Source organism: Manacus vitellinus, unplaced genomic scaffold (assembly GCF_001715985.3).
Source record: "Manacus vitellinus isolate BGI_N305 unplaced genomic scaffold, ASM171598v3 scaffold_85_pilon, whole genome shotgun sequence".
NCBI lineage: Eukaryota > Metazoa > Chordata > Aves > Passeriformes > Pipridae > Manacus > Manacus vitellinus.
In genome coordinates, this window is record NW_021940845.1 from 287,211 (window position 1) to 303,969 (window position 16,759).

Consider the following 16,759-nt stretch of genomic DNA (forward strand, 5'->3'; position numbering starts at 1 on the left):
TTGTGGTATTGAACTGTAGCTTAACGTTTTCAGAGCTGTGAACAAATGAAGCTCCCTGGTAGGAACACCACTGGGTGCTGCCCAGACCTGTGGCACAGCAGGGGCAGCACAGGTCTGGTTTGTGAGGGGAATCAGTCTGTTAGCATCTGTTTGGTTTATTAAAGATCCTGCAATGTGTATAATCCCACCAGAGATGGAAAAGTTCTCTAGATCCTGTATTTTTGTGAAGCTCCAGGCAATAGTGTTAGAGATTGCTGTGTTTTGAGAAAATTTAGGTGCTGATTGGTCTTAATAATTTTGCATCTCATCATAGACATAAGCCAGTGTAGTGTAAGCATTCCTGAGCTCACTTGATCAGGGCAGGGTTGCTCTTTGCTTCCCATGCCTGTGTTTTTTCAGATGAGGAAATGGGATTTATTCGTGACTTCCGTTAGAATCCTCAGCGTTTACCACTGTCACAGCAGTTCAGAGTAACCTTGGCTTCTGTCTTAACAGTTGCATTTGGACTGTGAATCTTTGATACTTTTTTCCCCTCTTTTCTTTCACTTGCTAGTTTCTGTATGTTGGGATTTTGGCTGTAGGCATTTGAAATAAGGAGCAGGTACATGGAGCTGGATGTGAGAAAGAACCATTTGGTCTGCAGAGGAGAAAACCCCATATGGGAATTTGGCTCTGAGAGCAGAAACAGGATGGGAATTTAAAACCTTTTTGCACAGGAAGAGCACTGATGTTTGGTGTGTTTGGACCTGGGGCTGTAGTTCAGTAAGAAACCTCCAACTTTCAACACTTAAATGGCATCATAACTAACAAAACATACTGAGTAGAAAAAAGGAACAAAGAAAGTTCTGAAGCATCCAGCTCAGAGAGCCCAGACATGGAGTGCCCTGGTTGTCAGGCCAGTTCATTTGTATCGTGACTTGTCTAAGCCTGTGTGACCTAAGGCTCTGCCCTTGATGAACAAAACATTTCAGGCACAGGCCTCCTCTTCCTCCTCAGGTTGTGGGGTCTTACATCACCTTCCTGGGAGCAGGTGGCATGTTATGAGTATGTCTTGGGTTTGCAGAAGCTTGGCTTGCCCTGGCTGGGGCAGCCCCTCAGAGCAGTGCCTTGCCCAAGGCCAGTGCCTGTTTTTAGTGCTGGAAAGCCACTCTCCTGCACCCAGGAGTTGTCCTTGAGTGTTGACTGGGGTTTAGTGTGGTTGGGCTGAAGTCACAGCCTGTCTCTGCAGACACAAGAGATCCTTTGTGGTGGTTCAGAGTGAGAGGTGTCTTTCCCTTCACAAAGGGAAGAGTGATTTGAGTTTCCTTCTTAGAAACTCTTGCATCTGATCTTATGTTTGCTTCACATGAGGAAATAAAAACCTCTTCAGTCTTGCAAAGCATCTTCATGGAAATGAGTCAGGCATTGTGCCTGTTCCCAGAACTGTGGACTCTGCTGCTGGAGCAGCTTTCCTTGTGTCCCAGCAGGCTGGGGAGGTTACAGACAGTGTAACCAGTTGGACATACCCTGTGATTTCTGTGCATTACAAGAGCATGATTCACAGCAGTGTCTGAGGAAGCATCAGAGGAAAGCCCTCTGGCAGAACTCTTTAGAAGATCCTTCTAGCACAGTGTGTGCAACTAAAGACACACTTGAGCAGTGTGAAAGCCTCAGTGTGCCAAATATGTGGACACTTTTGGGGTGCTGTGCTTCAGAAACCCCTGTGTGCAGTTTACTGCCTTTAGTAGAGCCTTTATGAAACATGTACTTTGCAGAAAATTGGAAGAATATCACAAGAATGTCTTGTGGAAGAGAAGGAGAAGTGCAAGGAAAAAATGGTTTTGTGGGGGGAGGGAAGGCCCCAGACTTGCAGGGTGTAACTGAAGTCAGAGAGCTGCTCTTTGGTGAAGTGCACCCTCACTTTCTGAGTGAGGCTGTTCATGATGCTGAATTGGAACTCTGTGAGAACACTCTTCCATTACTAGATGAGAAGAACACTGGAGAAAATCTCACTGAGTGTCTAAAATTGTTGTGTTAAATCCATACTCTGGTGTGACTGTATGGGCAGGTGTGAGTAATAGAGCTGGCCAACAGCTGATGTCACCTTGCACTGAGATGACAAAAGTAAGAAGCATTAATGTGTTACATTAATTAAAGCATTAATGGAAAACTGGAGAGCTGGTGTGTAAAACACCTCAGGTCTGCAGATGATGAATAGGTTAAAAGTGAATCTCTGAGGTCAGTGCCTTCCTCACAGTCAGACTAGGGGAATTAAGCTGCTTTGCTGGCTAAAGAGCTCATTAACAGCTTTTAATCCCTTGGTGTCTGAGGTTCAGTCTCTCCCCCGGGGGGAAGAGCTCAGACCTTTGCCATTTCGTGGTGTTGGAGCTGAGGCAGGTCTGTGTCACCAGCCCCTTGTAGGTTTGCCTCTAGTCCAGAGTGTCCTTGTCAAGAGAGTTGTTGCCAGATCCTGCCTTTAATAAATCTGGAAGTTAACGTGTCTCCCAAGTGGAAGTGACTCCTGATCAGACTCTGTGCTTCAGTGATGCTGAGTGTGCACAGTCTTGGTGCAAAACTGGAGTCCAGAATGGTAATAAAATGGAGAAGGAGCTGGTAGCCAGGCTGTCAAAGAGTCACAGCTTTAATGGATTTTCAGCTGAACTCATAACTAGATAATACTAATAACTGGATGGCAGGAAACTTGGAGTACAGGAAAAGTAGCTGAAGCTGGAAACTGTCAAGCAGGTCTTCCCTTGCAGCTGATAAACAGTTGAGATTGAAGGCAAGGAACAGTTTGGGAAACGGAGGGGATGGTGAGAGAAACTTCCAGGTGTTCTAAATATGAAGTGACAGGTGATTATTGTGCAGCTAAGGAACTCTTTGACTTTTCCAGATGATTTTTGACCCTACTATGAGCAAGAAAAAGAAGAAAAAGAAGAAGCCCTTTATGCTGGATGAGGAAGGAGGAGGAGATACACAAACAGAGGAGACTCAGCAATCAGAAACAAAGGAAGTTGAACCAGAGCCAACAGAAGACAAAGATGTGGAAGCAGATGAAGAAGACAGCAGGAAGAAAGGTAAGATGAACTCTCCACAGTGGCATTTTGAGACTACAAGCCTTGGCATCCCAGGGTGTGATTGCAGAGCCCTGGTTTGTTCTCAGTGATCTCTGCTGCCTGTTCAGAGGGCACATTTCCCTCCTGCTTGAAATCACAGACATCCACCAAGCTCCCAGTGCTTGTGTAATTTCCATTTTCTTTTTGTGTGGGGCAATGAAAAGAGACTCTCCAAAAGAGTGAGGGTGAAGTTTCACATGTTCCACATGCAGTAATTCCATAATTACGGTTCTTTTTCATTGGAACAATTAAGCAATAGTGTGAATAACAGAAACATGGTTTAAAAGGTTTCTAGTTTTTTTGAGAAGTGTGAATGTGAGAACTGGAGCGTTCTTTGGAATCTTTCAGGAAATAAATATGTGATTGTGTGTATAAGCTTACTTTTTAAATTGTGTATACAAGCTTACTTTTTAAATTGAGGCCAATGGCATTTCAAGATGACCTGATTGAGGGGGTTCTGTTCACTTAAATCCAGTTTGTTGGTAAAATTGGCTCCTGCTGTAGACCAAAGAAACTATACCTTCCTCCTACAGTTTTCTTCTTATTTTTATCAAGCATCTGTAATGACAAAAGTGACTTAATTTCTCTTGTACAATAAAAAGAAAGATTAAACACTTAAAAATCAGAAGATGCAGTTAGAAGATGCAGAAACTGAAACAGTACTGAGGTATTTTGGATCAGAGGGGAACACTCTCTTATAAACCTGGAGGATATCCATAGAGATCATTGCTCATGTCTTACTGGAATGTTTTGAAGATTTGGATATAAATTAGAAACTTTAAGTTCTGAACTGTTTCTTCAGTTATACTGTTTTAATCAATCTTTTGGGTTTTTTTAGATACAACAGATGACTTGGATGACTTAAACTTCTTCAATCAAAAGAAAAAGAAGAAAAAAACAAAAAAGATATTTGATATAGATGAAGCAGAAGAAGGTGTAAAGGTTTGTTTGCATAACTAGGCCATCCTGACTATGGTGAAAACTTCCTTGCTTTCTTTTTCTTGGGCTTGGCAGTGCAGGAGTTGTTTCAAATCTGTTGTTGTGTTCATGCTGAAACTTTACATATCTTTCACATGCAGCAGGTTCTGATGAACACGTTGCTCAAAACCTGACTGCTCTGCACAATCAGGAGTAGTTCTGCAATCTGCAGTAAGGGCTGATTTGCCTCCAGGTTAATTGTCTTTTGGGGTTAGAGAAGTAAATGGATGTCAGAAGCCATGCACAGAACAGTCCTCTAAAGGCCAGCCCTGCAAACGAAGTGCACACACCTGCCAAGAACTCTGTTTTCCCTCTGGTGTTGTCTTTAGGAAGGATTGGCTCCTGTGCCATGTTCCAGAAGGTGTAGGAGATATTTTTACTCTTCTGGAGTTTTATTCCAAGCAGTGTTTTTGTATCACATGTCACTGGCAAGCCCAGAGAGGACAGAGAAATGTTATGCTACATGTAAACCTCCACTTCAGATTCTACCCTTTGGGGAAGGAAATGTCCTTGTGATCTGCCCCAGACAGACAGAATACTTGCTCTGTGTTCTCCCCACGTGCAGAACTGTGGTAATAAGCTGGGGTGGCTGCAGGAAGCACAGCTTTGCCTGCTGGGGAGGGTGTTTAGTTCCCTTATGCCTCAAATGGCTGTTGCCTTTGAGCATAGCATGACCTTGTCCTTGAAGTCAGACCAGAGGGTAAAAATCTGGCCCTGCCTGTGGTAGGAGTGCAGGACTCTCTTCAACATCCTTAATTCCACTGTTCCCTGTTGAGCTCCAGGGCTGTGGTGGATGTTACCAGTATCCACCTGGTACAGTGTGCCCCTCGTGGGGTTTGTGATGCTGTGCAGTGGGGATTGGTGTTTAATGCTCTAAACTGTAGTCCTGTTTCTTTGCAGGAATTGAAAATTGAAGGAGATGTGCCAGAGGCAGTAGAACCTGAAGATGACCTTGATATCATGCTGGGCAATAAAAAGAAGAAAAAGAAGAATGTGAAGTTTCCAGATGAAGATGAGATAATGGAGAAGGATGAAGGTAGAAGTATAACCTAGCTCAGTGAGGTGCTGAAAGGGAAATGTAGTCCATCTTCTAGGTGAATAAGTTCTGTTCAAGTGCCTTTTTTGTTCCAAAAGTCACTTTACTACCTTTACTATTATATTTATCAGAAGAACTAATATATTTATCAGAAAAATGTCCTGTATGAATTTCTCATTAGTGCTGGTGTCCCTTGTAGACAGAGAAGACTTGAGTCCACACCTTAGTGGAATTTCTTTGATGTCCCTTTTAGAAATGCTGTAAGCACGAAGTTAAACAATGTTTCTTTTTTTTAATGAATCCCCAAAACCTTCCTTTACAGCATTTGAGGATGAAGACAGCAAAAAAGATGATGGAATTTCTTTTAGCCTTCAGTCAGGACCTGCGTGGGCAGGCTCGGAAAGGGACTACACATATGATGAGGTAACGTTCCAAAGGCTTCTAAAAGACATTGTCCACGTTCATCTGCATCAGTAGAGCCTTATCTTGCCTATTTTTAACCTAAAGGACTTGTATTCAGAGGGTGAGGAACAGAAAAACAACAGTGTTCTGTCACAGTTAATTATCACACGGGGCAGTATTGGTGATAGTTCAGACACCTCTGCAGGTGGGCTGGGGTGCTGGTCATTGTGAAGCAAACCCTGGGGGAAACAATGTTTGGATTTTGCATTTATCAGAGCATCTGAAGTGTGTTAGTTTTGCATTTATCAGAGCATCTGAAGGGTGTTAGTTTTGCATTTATCAGAGCATCTGAAGTGTGTTCCAGAGCACATGAGGAAATGCTGGTGAGCAAAGACAGCGTGATACTCACTGTGAATGCTGGTTCAGGTGTTTTTGGAGGTGAGGGGCTCACCTGAGAAATTCAAGCTGCTCATGGCTGTGAATCCCTTCTCTTGCAGCTGCTCAATAGAGTTTTTAACATCATGCGGGAAAAAAACCCGGACATGGTGGCTGGAGAAAAACGGAAATTTGTCATGAAGCCCCCCCAGGTTGTGAGAGTAGGGACCAAGAAAACATCTTTTGTCAACTTCACAGATATCTGCAAATTGTAAGTGTGCTCTTTGGATTTCCCAGGAATAGCAGATGGATTCTGTGCTCGTGGCTGGGGTGTTGAAGGGATGTTTTCTGGCAAATCAGAAGCTATTTTAGTCGTTACCTCTCCATTTCTCTGGGAGAAGATATTTATGAAAATGATTTATTGAGATAATTTCTTATTTTATACTTAAATTAGGACAGTGGCAGGGCTGCTGCATGGGCCTCTTGGACTGAAACTTTGGGAGTTCATTGGCCTTTATCAAGTCCAGTCACCAGTGATATTTATTTGCAAGTGTTGAGCAGGAGGGTGGGGAAAGTTCTTTCTAATTTGAGCTGACTACAAATACTGTTCTCTTGGTAAATGGTGTGGAGTCCAGTAATGTTTTCCCACTGTTTTCTGCAGTGCTTTCTATGGCTTAATTATGTCTTGTGAAGGCAATTCTGCTCTTTGTGAGCACTTCTGGGAATGCAGCTCTGATTGGTTCCATGTGTGTGCCAGAAAACAGTCCTGCTGAAATCCCACTGAGGATCTGGGCACTGTACTAAAAAGGATTTTTAATGGTAGCTACTGGCATTTTTTTCAGGGGATGGGAGAGTAAGAATGGAAAATCTCAAATAGAAAACTTATTTTCAATAGTCACTGTAACTGTGAGTTTGGTTTGGGGGGAATGGTGGAGGGTTTTTTTGTGTGGACTGGTTGGGTTTCTTGTGTCCTTGGCCACTGTCTTTGGTGCAGACCCTCTGGCACTGCCCCCTTTTAGACTTGGTAATTTTTCCCCTGCCATTCCTGTATAAATACCAGATTTCTTGGAAGGGGGAAGGCTAAACATACTGTTCCTTTGTTTTTAGATTACATCGTCAGCCCAAACATCTCCTGGCATTTTTGTTGGCAGAATTGGGTACAAGGTAAGGCTGCTGGGCTGTGTTTTATAGTGATACATAACAAATGCCCATTTGATTGGGCTTTGGAGTCTCTTGTGCTCCAGATGACTTAAAAAATTAGAAACCAGAATGTGACAAAACATTCCATTTACTACATTAGAATGTTTAGAAGATGATCTTATTATTCAGATTACACCTTACTAGAGAGCTGTGTTAATTCTCAGCTCAAAGTTCTTCTGATTAGGAACCTTAACTGTGCTGGGGTTTGCTTTTGTGTGCTTGGGCAAAACTTCCTGCAGGATTTTAAATGCCTTCAGAATTCTGCATTTTTTCCCCCCAAAGCAACTCAGTCTTACTCTTCCCTTGAAGAACCTCTCTTCGTGTTCATGACTTGTTTTAACACTTCACATCTTCTGCAAATCAACCCATTGATTTTTTTTTTTTTCTTTTAAATTAGTGGCTCAATAGATGGTAACAACCAGCTTGTAATCAAAGGAAGATTCCAGCAAAAACAGATAGAAAATGTCTTGAGAAGATATATCAGTAAGTAGAACTCCCTTTGCCACTACAGATTTCTCTCAGGCCCGTGTGTGTGGGCACAGTGGACAGTCTGGGCTAACCAACCACAACTTTTTGCAATATGGAATAATTTATGAGATAGTTCAAATACTGGTGGCTCTGCCAGGGTTGCAGTAACCACATATGTCATACCCTGTCATGCATTAAAGCATGCCAAGGAAAACAGGGAGAGCATTTGAGAACTGCTTGTTTTCATTTCTTGGCTGTGATGAGGACTATGGCAAACACCAGTAATTGTTAATTTTAAAGTCTGTTGTACACATTAATTAGCAGATGCAGTGTGTGTGTCACTGCTGGGCAGAAGGCTCTTGTCCACATTACATGTAACAAAATATTTAGTGCTGTGCCTGCCCCAGAGCTGCTGACACCTGGGAATGCTGCTTCAGCAGAGGAACTGAGGGAACAACAGTGGGAAGCTTTAACTGGTTATTATTTTGAAAATCCCAGTGTCAGTGTGATGCCTTAGAACACATATAGATTTTAGCACAGCTTTTTAGCACTTTAGAACCTTTAGGTAAACACCCTTTGTACCAAATTTTTGAAATATTGTTTAATATTTCTTGTCAAGGATTTCAATAGAGATTTTCAGCAAGGCAGAGAACATCTTATTTGTAGAGAATGTACCTAGAAAGGACACATTACTTGATATAACCTAGTCAAAACTACTCAGAGAGGACCCAGAGGCCTTGACATTGGTCCAAGCAGAGGATCATGATGAAGATGAAGGTGGGAAGAAGGTGGTCTTTTTGAGACCCCTGACCCAGCTCAGGAGGTGTTGCCTGAGGGAGGTCCCATGGGATGGACTGTTTGGGAACTGGGTGTAACCTGTGATGATTAAATATTATAAGCAGCTTGTGTTCTAAAATTGTGAGGCCTCTGCTGTGTGGGGGGCAATATGTATGTTGTGCCCTTAAAAAACTGCTCTTTACCTTCCTATATTTAAAATTGTCCAGAGAGTGTTTTCTTCAATTTTAGGTAACAAGTCCATAATGAAACCTCATCTTTATTAACCTGGGAATGGGGGGAAAATTTTTAGGATTTCATAGTAAGCCCTTCTGAGTTAGCAGATGCATTTGAAGTGTTTCAGGAATAAAGGCTCAAGAAGTGGTGACTTGTCTGCATTATCTTTTAAATGCTCTCTACCTTTCTGTACTCAGAATTCCTTTAATTAAAGAACTGCTCTTTACCTTTCTGTCCTCAGAACTGTGCAGAGAATGTTTTCTTAGATTTTTAGGTAACAAGTGCATAATGTACCATATGAAACCTCATTTTTATTTACCTGGGAACTGCAGGCAACTTCTAGCTTTTCATAGTAAACCCTTCTGAGTTAGTGGATGGATTTTAACAGTGTTTCAGGACTAAAGGCTAAAGCAGTGGTGACTTGGCTGCATTATCTTTTAACTGCACTTTACCCTCAAAATTGTCCAGAGAATGTTTTCTTCAATTTTAGGTAACAAGTGCATAATGTACAGTGTGAAACCTCATCTTTATTAACCTGGGAATGGGGGGGCAATTTTTAGCTTTTCATTGTAAGCCCTTCTGAGTTAGCAGATGCATTTGAACAGTGTTTCAAGACTAAAGGCTCAAGAAGTGGTGACTTGTCTGCATTATCTTTTAAATGCTCTCTACCTTTCTATACTCAGAATTCCTTTAATTAAAGAACTGCTTTTTACCTTTCTGTCCTCAAAACTGTGCAGAGAATTTTTTCTTAGATTTTTAGGTAACAAGTGCATAATGTACCATATGAAACCTCATTTTTATTTACCTGGGAACTGCAGGAACTTCTAGCTTTTCTTAGTAAGCCCTTTTGAGTTAGTAGATGGATTTTAACAGTGTTTCAAGACTAAAGGCTAAAGTGGTGACTTGGCTGCATTATCTTTTAACTGCACTTTCCCCTCAAAATTATCCAGAGAGTGTTTTGTTCAATTTTAAGTAACAGGTGCATAATGTACAGTATGAAACCTCATCTTTATTAACCTGGGAATGGGGGGGCAATTTTTAGCTTTTCATTGTAAGCCCTTCTGAGTTAGCAGATGCATTTGAAGTGTTTCAGGAATAAAGGCTCAAGAAGTGGTGACTTGTCTGCATTATCTTTTAAATGCTCTTTACCTTTCTATACTCAGAATTCCTTTAATTAAAGAACTGCTCTTTACCTTTCTGTCCCCAAAACTGTGCAGAGAATTTTTTTCTTAGATTTTAGGTAACAAGCACCTACGAAACCTCATCTTTATTAACCTGGGAACTGGGGGGCAACCTTTGGGTTCCCACAGCAAGCCCTTCTGAGTTAGCAGGTGCATTTTGACAGTGTTCTGGGCCTGAACTCTCAAGAAGTGATGACTTCACGTGCCTGATGTTTAACTGCCCCTGTGTTCTCCCCCCAGAGGAGTATGTCACCTGCCACACGTGTCGCTCCCCGGACACCATCCTGCAGAAGGACACCAGGTTATACTTCCTGCAGTGCGAGACCTGCCACTCCCGCTGCTCCGTCGCCAGCATCAAAACAGGCTTCCAGGCTGTCACAGGCAAGAGAGCCCAGCTCCGTGCCAAAGCTAATTAGTCTGCTAATCACCACTGGATTGTGCACAGTGTTCTGGGGAGGTGGCACTGGACAGGTTTCCAGGAGCGGATTGACCGTTGCGTTAAAACGAGATTGTAAAAACCGCGAGAAATGGGGCTTTTGGTTGGTTGGGCTGTGAAACCCTTGCAAGATGCAGATCCTCAAGCTGTTCACATACATTTGCTCATTGAATATATTTTACCAACTGTAAGGAACGTGATGGGAAAGGAGGTGCTTTTTAATCCGTTCAGACTTGTGTAAAAGACGAGATAAATTAAAGATCCTATAACAGTGAGTGTCTTGGATTTGGATTCTTCCTTCAGTTTCCTCTCTCAGCACTGGTGGGAACGGTTGGTGTGTTGTTCTGCAGATCATGTCACTGAGCTATGTCCAAGACCCAGAATGAAGATTAAGGTAGAGGTTATTTTGCTTTTCCCTAACAAGCTGATTTTTAGTTAGGCTGTCATTAAACAGAAAAACCAGTCCCAGAGTCACAGGGCTGTGCCAGCATGAGACCTGCTTGTGCTTTTACACCCTTGGGTGCACAGACAGGGACAGCAGGACTTGTTGGTACTGCTGCCTTAGGCAAAAAGTAGCTCTGAGAGACTTCAGACACCAGATTGATGCTGAATCTTAACACAGAATCAGTAAACTGTACTGTAAGTTTTCATAGTGTCATAGTACTAAAGTTTGCAATTTCTAATAGAGAAATGTTTATATTTCTGAAGTCCTGCACTCTTCATCACTTTAAAATGAATCTAAATGCAACAAAACAAAAAAAAAAGTAGGTCTAAATGTCATTGTGTGCTGGCTGCAACCCAGTCTTCTATAAATCTTGAATTTACAGAAGATGCTGCCAAGTAGTTTGAGTTCCAAATTAACACATTTTGCCTCGGGATCATCCTGAGCACTTCCCTCTGCTCACAGTCTGTCAGGAGTCTCGAGGGGACACACTCAGTGCTGTCCCTGCTGGTCTTCCCAGTCAAGCACAAAGATGCACAGGGGGAGTGAGGTCCCTCCTGGGGACCTTAAGGGGGGTCAGTTGTCACTTGATTGCCAAAGTGCCCCAGGGTGAGGGGAAGGTGTCACAGCACCCACCCCTGCAGGTGAGCACAGCAGCCTCCTCCCCAGGGAAAGTGCTCATTCTGGATGCAATTCCTCCAAAATCAGGAACTTGAAAGGTTTGTACTAAGTTGTAACCTTTGTTAATGCAGAGCACAGCCTTGCTGGGAAGTCACTCGCTGTTTGCAAACTTGACAGCACTGTAAGGCAAGAATCAAGGTTTTATGGTTGGTTTCTTTAAAAACATTTTGAATTTCAAGTGAGCTATAACAATGTTGGATGTATCTTAAAGTGAATAAAGCCAGGATCAGTGCCTCTTGTAACATTATTGTTGTATTCTTGTTTCTTCCTCTTGTTTCTACTCCTCCTGCTGGGAGTAACACTTTCTGGAGAAGTGCTAGTTGCCTTTTTGTTTTGGTGAATTGCTGTTGGGACACACTAAAATAGCTGAAGAAAAACGATACTTTCTGTTTCTACTAACTGGCTTTTTCCTGGGTCAAATACCTTTAACATACTTAAAAACAAATACAGTGTGGCTGCTGTATTTTAGTGCATTAAATACAAAGTTTGATTTCAGTATAATTGGATCAACAAATCCAAGTTGATAAAATAATAAATAATTGTTCAAACCTCTTACTTTTGAGCTCTGGCTTGCAAGGAGAGCTTTATAGGTGTATTTTATAGATGGATTCTGAGACTGTGAAATCCTGATGGCTAATGTTGGAGTGCAACATCTTGAGTGGAGGCTCTGGAATAACCTCAATGATGCAGGAAAAGTCATTTCTAGGAGCAGATACCAGTTGGGTTTCATTTTTTTTAGAAAAAACTCCTTTCAGTGTGTCCATTCCAAAAGTGGTGTATGAACACAAATGCCTCTTGCTGCCCATAAGGCTGATGTGAGCTTGGAGTGTGGAGGCAAAAAGACGAGTTTCTGCTTGAGCTGGCTCTGAGAAAGCAGCTTAAGGAGGGGGTTCTCAGGAGGGGGTGGCTGTGTTTGCCCCAGCTCTGCCTGCAGGCATCTTTTGGGAGGCAGGCAGAGCTGTGCTTCTCCATGGTTGTTTTCTCTGAGCTGGAAGTTGGCTGTAAGGAGATGTGGGAGGCAGATTTTAGGTACTGGGGAGCAGGATGGAGTCCCTGTGTGAACAAAGGGCTGGGCTGGTTCTCTCCATGGCTTCTGCCGTGCCCAGCTCTCCTTGACCTTACCCAGTTAGTCTGAGCTCTTGTAGGTCTGTTCCAGCAGCAAAGGTAAAACACATCTTCCAGCCAGGACAGAGAAATCTGAGTCTTGTCTCTGGATTTCCTGGGAGAACTGAACAAAAGAAGTTGTGCTGTGGTCAGGCAGCCTGAAGTTTTGATACTCTTCAAAGAATAATCTCTTTATAACCCCCTTCTGCCAGGTAAATGCTTTTGTCTCTGCTGTGCAGTCAGAGGGTTGTGACTCAGAGGGTTGGGGGCCTTGCTCAGGGCACTGGAACAACCCAACCTCTCCTGGCCTGTTCAGCACAACCAGTGGGATCAGCTGCCCTCATGTGCTTCTGCCCCGCTGAAATAACTGCTGGGTATCACCAAAATAAGGGAGAATGAACTCTTTTGCTGGAACCTTCTGGCCAGAACAAGGATTTAATCAACTTCTATAACCAGAAATGGTGTAAAGGAGGAGCAGTTTCTAAAATGTTTCCATTGAGGGCGGGGCATTCCCGGTCATTCCCAGGCATTGTGTGTTGTGTCCTCCAGGCAGGGACACCACACCCCGAGATCCCTGGGTTGTGTCAGCCGGGGGGCAGCTTGTCAGGGAGGTTTGGGCACCCGGGAATGTAAGCAAGGAGAAGAAAAAGCAGATTTTCCAAGCTGCTGCAAACAGGACAGGGTTAGTCAGGAATTGCGGGGGGTGTTGTGCTGCAATCAGGTGAAAGTGCCTGTGATGGTGTCTGGGGGGGGAGGGACAGAGATAGAAACAGCAGGAAAGCTCTGAAAGTCCAGAAAAAAGAAAGTCAGGTGTGATTCTGGCAGCTAAAGATCATTAGAACTTACCTGTTAATCTTTCCCATAACGTTTCTCCAGCTCTCTGTTCTGCCCCTCTGCTCAGTTTTATCCTAGAGGTTTATTCCAGATCACTGGAAGAGCATCCAAGGAAGTGAGAGGCCAAGCTTTGAGACACAATTGAAAGCAGATGTTGAACAGAAAACAGCAGCTGCACAAGAACTACCAGTTCAGCTTCAGCCTGGACAGACAGCAAACTGCAAAGCCACATCAGCTTCCAAGAGAATTGTTTGCTTTTCTGTTTCTGAGTTGTTCTTGCCGTGTTGAAGGGCAGTGCTCGTTGTCTGTGGAGCAGATTACCTGGGTCAGAGACAGTGGGGAGGTATCAGGACAAGCCTGTCCCCCTGAAAGCCTTCCTTGGTTTTTCCAGCAGTGCCAAGAGGTCTGCAGAGGTTTGTATTCCCACAAAGTTCGTGGGGATCCAAACCTGGGCTTGGTTGGACCTGTCTGGCTCTGCCCTCATATACAGAGACATTTTGGCACTTCCCCTGTGTCACAGCTCACTCTAGTTCCAGCTGTCTGTCCACCTTGGAAGGGCTTTTCTCAAGAGGCTCTAATTTGGGCTGAAAGGATTTTGGATGAACTGTAAAATCCCATGGCAGGGAAGGGAGCACAGCTCCAGGTGTCCTTTCCCTCAGGTGCAGAGAGCTGAGGGAGCAGAAGGGTTTCTCTGAGCCTCATGATAGGAGAAGGGAAAAGGCTTTTTTGAAAGAAGATATTACTTGAAATATCTTCCTCCTAAAGAGAAACATCTTTCCCCAAGACAAACAGCTTCAAGGGCTGTTGCTGATCTTTAACATGCACTATTCCATCTGTACAAGCCTTTGGATTGAAGGGACCTCACCCAGCTCCAACTCCTTGGCTAAGAAATCTGGTGAGTTTAGCTCTTTGCTTATTTTAGCTGTTTTATTATTCATTATTATTAATTATTTCAGCTTTTTCATTATTTTAACTATTCCAAAGGTGAAGACAGGGAAGTGCCTCCAGAGGCAATTCAGCCAGTCTTAATTTTTTCAGAAAGAGCTTGGGGAGACACTGCTTTTGCTGTAGGTGTGTGACCATAGATGAATATAGATAAGCTCTATGTACATATTCACACAGGTATCATACACATATACACTGTCCATTCTCATCTATTCTGTGTAAAACCATGGCTGAGCCTGTGCTGTCAGTCTCTATCCCAAGCCCAAGGGAGCAGCCACAGAAGTAGAAATTCCAGCTGGCCCTGGAAACAGGTTCCTGCCTGATAAACTGATAAAATTGGCTTTTCCTTGCAGGAAGAGAAATACTTTCTCCCTTCCCTTCTGCTTGTGTCTCTAAGACCAGGCCCACTCCTTAATGTTCATCCTTTTTGCACACTGCAAACAAGGGCAGAATTCTGAGATAACACAGTCATCCCTTTCCATCTGGGTTAGGAGGCATTTTTCAGTGGAATACCCAGCAGAAATGTGTGGAAGGAACCTCCTTCCCTCTTCAGCCTCTTGCATCATCCTCAGTGGCTCTCTGGGCTCACAGAGGTTTTGGGGTTTGTAACAGAGGCAGCTTCCTTAATTCTCTGTCCTACAGTAAAGCAAATTAGTTTTAAAACCTCTGTTTTAAAACTAATTACTCCAGCCCTGCTTTGGGTAATTATCCCATTGTTTCCATGCATTTCTCTCTCCCATGTGGAAGCATTTCACTGGGGGTGGAGCAGGACCTTGTGATTGTCACCAGTGTCAGGTGACATGGCTGGATCACAGAATCCCAGAATGGTTTGGGTTGGAAGGGACCTTAAGGATCATCCAATTGCACCTCCTGCCACGGGCAGGGACACCTTCCACCAGCCCAGGTTGCTCCAAGCCCCATCCAACCTGGCCTTGGACACTTCCAGGGATCCAGGGGCCAGGCCACAGCTTCTCTGGGCAACCTTGTGCCAGGGCCTTTCCCCACCCTCCCAGGGAAAAGAATTTCTTCCCCAATATTCCATCTACCCCATTTGCCCTCTGGCAAGTGGCAACCATTCCCCTCATGTTTTCAATTAGAATCCCAGAATCAGCGGAGTTTGGAAGGGACTCTTGAAATTCATCCAGTTCCAAAACCCTTGATCCAACCCCGCCGTGGTTCCCAGCCCATGGCACTGATGCCACATCCAGTCTGTCCTTAAACACCTCCAGGGACGGAGAATCCACCCCCTCCCTGGGCAGCCCATTCCAATGGCTGAGCACCCTCTCTGGAAAGAATTTCTTCCTAATATCCAACCTAAACCTGCCCTGTGTCCTGTTACTCCAGGCCCATGTCCAAGGTCCCTCTCCAGTTTTCTTGTAGGATCTTGGTGCTTCTAACATGGCTTATTAATTTTCATTTTGAAAGGAAAAGGGAGATTTCTTGCCTTTGTTACAGGGAATTAATCAGATGTGATTAATTTTGAGAATTAGGCACAAAGGGCAAGTAAAACATTTCCAGTTACTTTTTGTTTTGTGGCCTGCCATGTCTCTGTCCCGCTCAGGGCCCTCACAGCCTCTCGCAGGCCTTGTGCTGTGTTTTTGTTCGGCACTAAAAGAACCTTTTTTTCCACCACACGTGTGAAAAAATTAAAATGGAGCTTAAAAAACACTTTTCTTTGCTGCCTTGTCCCTGCTCCCAACAGCCTCAGCCAGCAGAGGGAGGAGGAATTGCTTTCTCTGTTCTGAAGGAGGGGGATCCTCCTCTGGGGTCCTCGGGGGTGCTGATTTAGGCTTTGGGCTGTGGGTGCTGTTGAGGTTTCCCTGTTGGTGAGAGGCTGTTTGGGGCTGGCTGGGGGGGTCTCCAATATGTTCTGTCCATGAGTGTTTATAATTCCAGGCCTTCTCCACTTTCCCAAATCCATTTCAGCTGTGTGCTGAAGGACATTGTTTCCCTCTCCACTTTGCCCTGGCCGAGGGAGGTGCCCTCAAACCCTGCCCCTGACCAGGACAACCCTTGTGCCTGCACACTGAGGAAGGTGCTGGGGCTTGGGGGCCTGTCTGCACCTCGGGGGGGGGTGCTGTGGGCACACAGGTGCCTCCTGAGCTGGCCAAAAGCAAGGATGCTTTGGCCTGTGGGGATGAAATAGGTCTTCTGAGCAGCAGGAGGGGCCAAGCTGGAGCACAGGGTGAGGGTCAGGAGGGGATGTCCCAGCTGAGCTGCCAGGCCTGTCCTCCTGACCTGGAATGGCTCGGGATCATCCAGCAGGAGGGAGCTCCAAGCAAACTCCCCTCTCCTGCCCGGGCTGCCCCCCTGCATCCCGAGCCTGGCAGGGAAAATTATCCCCCTGAAATGGCACCAAGAAGGTGCTGAACCAGTGTTATAAAGGGTTTTCTTGCTGGACTGGAGCAGCACATCCATGGACTCCTGGCTGAGTCCTTTCAGCATCACTGCCCCTGCCCTGGGTGTGTTTTCCTGGCAGGGGATGGATGGACTCCACCAGGAGCCCTTGGGGTTCTCCACCACATCTCCGAAGGTTTCTGAAACTTTCTGGAGAAGAGGAAAAAGATGGAA

At 44.4% G+C, this 16,759-nt stretch overlaps 1 protein-coding gene across 1 annotated transcript; it reads left to right on the plus strand.

The window, feature by feature from the left end:
- The first annotated feature begins 2,854 nt into the window (after positions 1–2,854).
- EIF2S2 (eukaryotic translation initiation factor 2 subunit beta) lies at positions 2,855–11,549 on the plus strand. Its single transcript, XM_029964935.1, has 8 exons — positions 2,855–3,056; positions 3,934–4,037; positions 4,974–5,109; positions 5,432–5,532; positions 6,009–6,157; positions 6,994–7,050; positions 7,484–7,569; positions 9,987–11,549. The coding sequence occupies exons 1-8, from the start codon at positions 2,873–2,875 to the stop codon at positions 10,160–10,162; spliced, it is 993 nt and encodes a 330-aa protein (XP_029820795.1). The 5' UTR covers positions 2,855–2,872; the 3' UTR covers positions 10,163–11,549.
- Positions 11,550–16,759: the final 5,210 nt, after the last annotated feature.

Coding starts and splice junctions, on each gene's coding strand:
- EIF2S2 (XM_029964935.1), top strand. CDS start 2,873: ATGATTTTTGACCCTACTATGAGCAAGAAAAAGAAGAAAAAGAAGAAG. Junction 3,057..3,933: donor AGAAGACAGCAGGAAGAAAG/GTAAGATGAACT, acceptor GGGTTTTTTTAG/ATACAACAGATGACTTGGAT. Junction 7,570..9,986: donor TGTCTTGAGAAGATATATCA/GTAAGTAGAACT, acceptor TTCTCCCCCCAG/AGGAGTATGTCACCTGCCAC.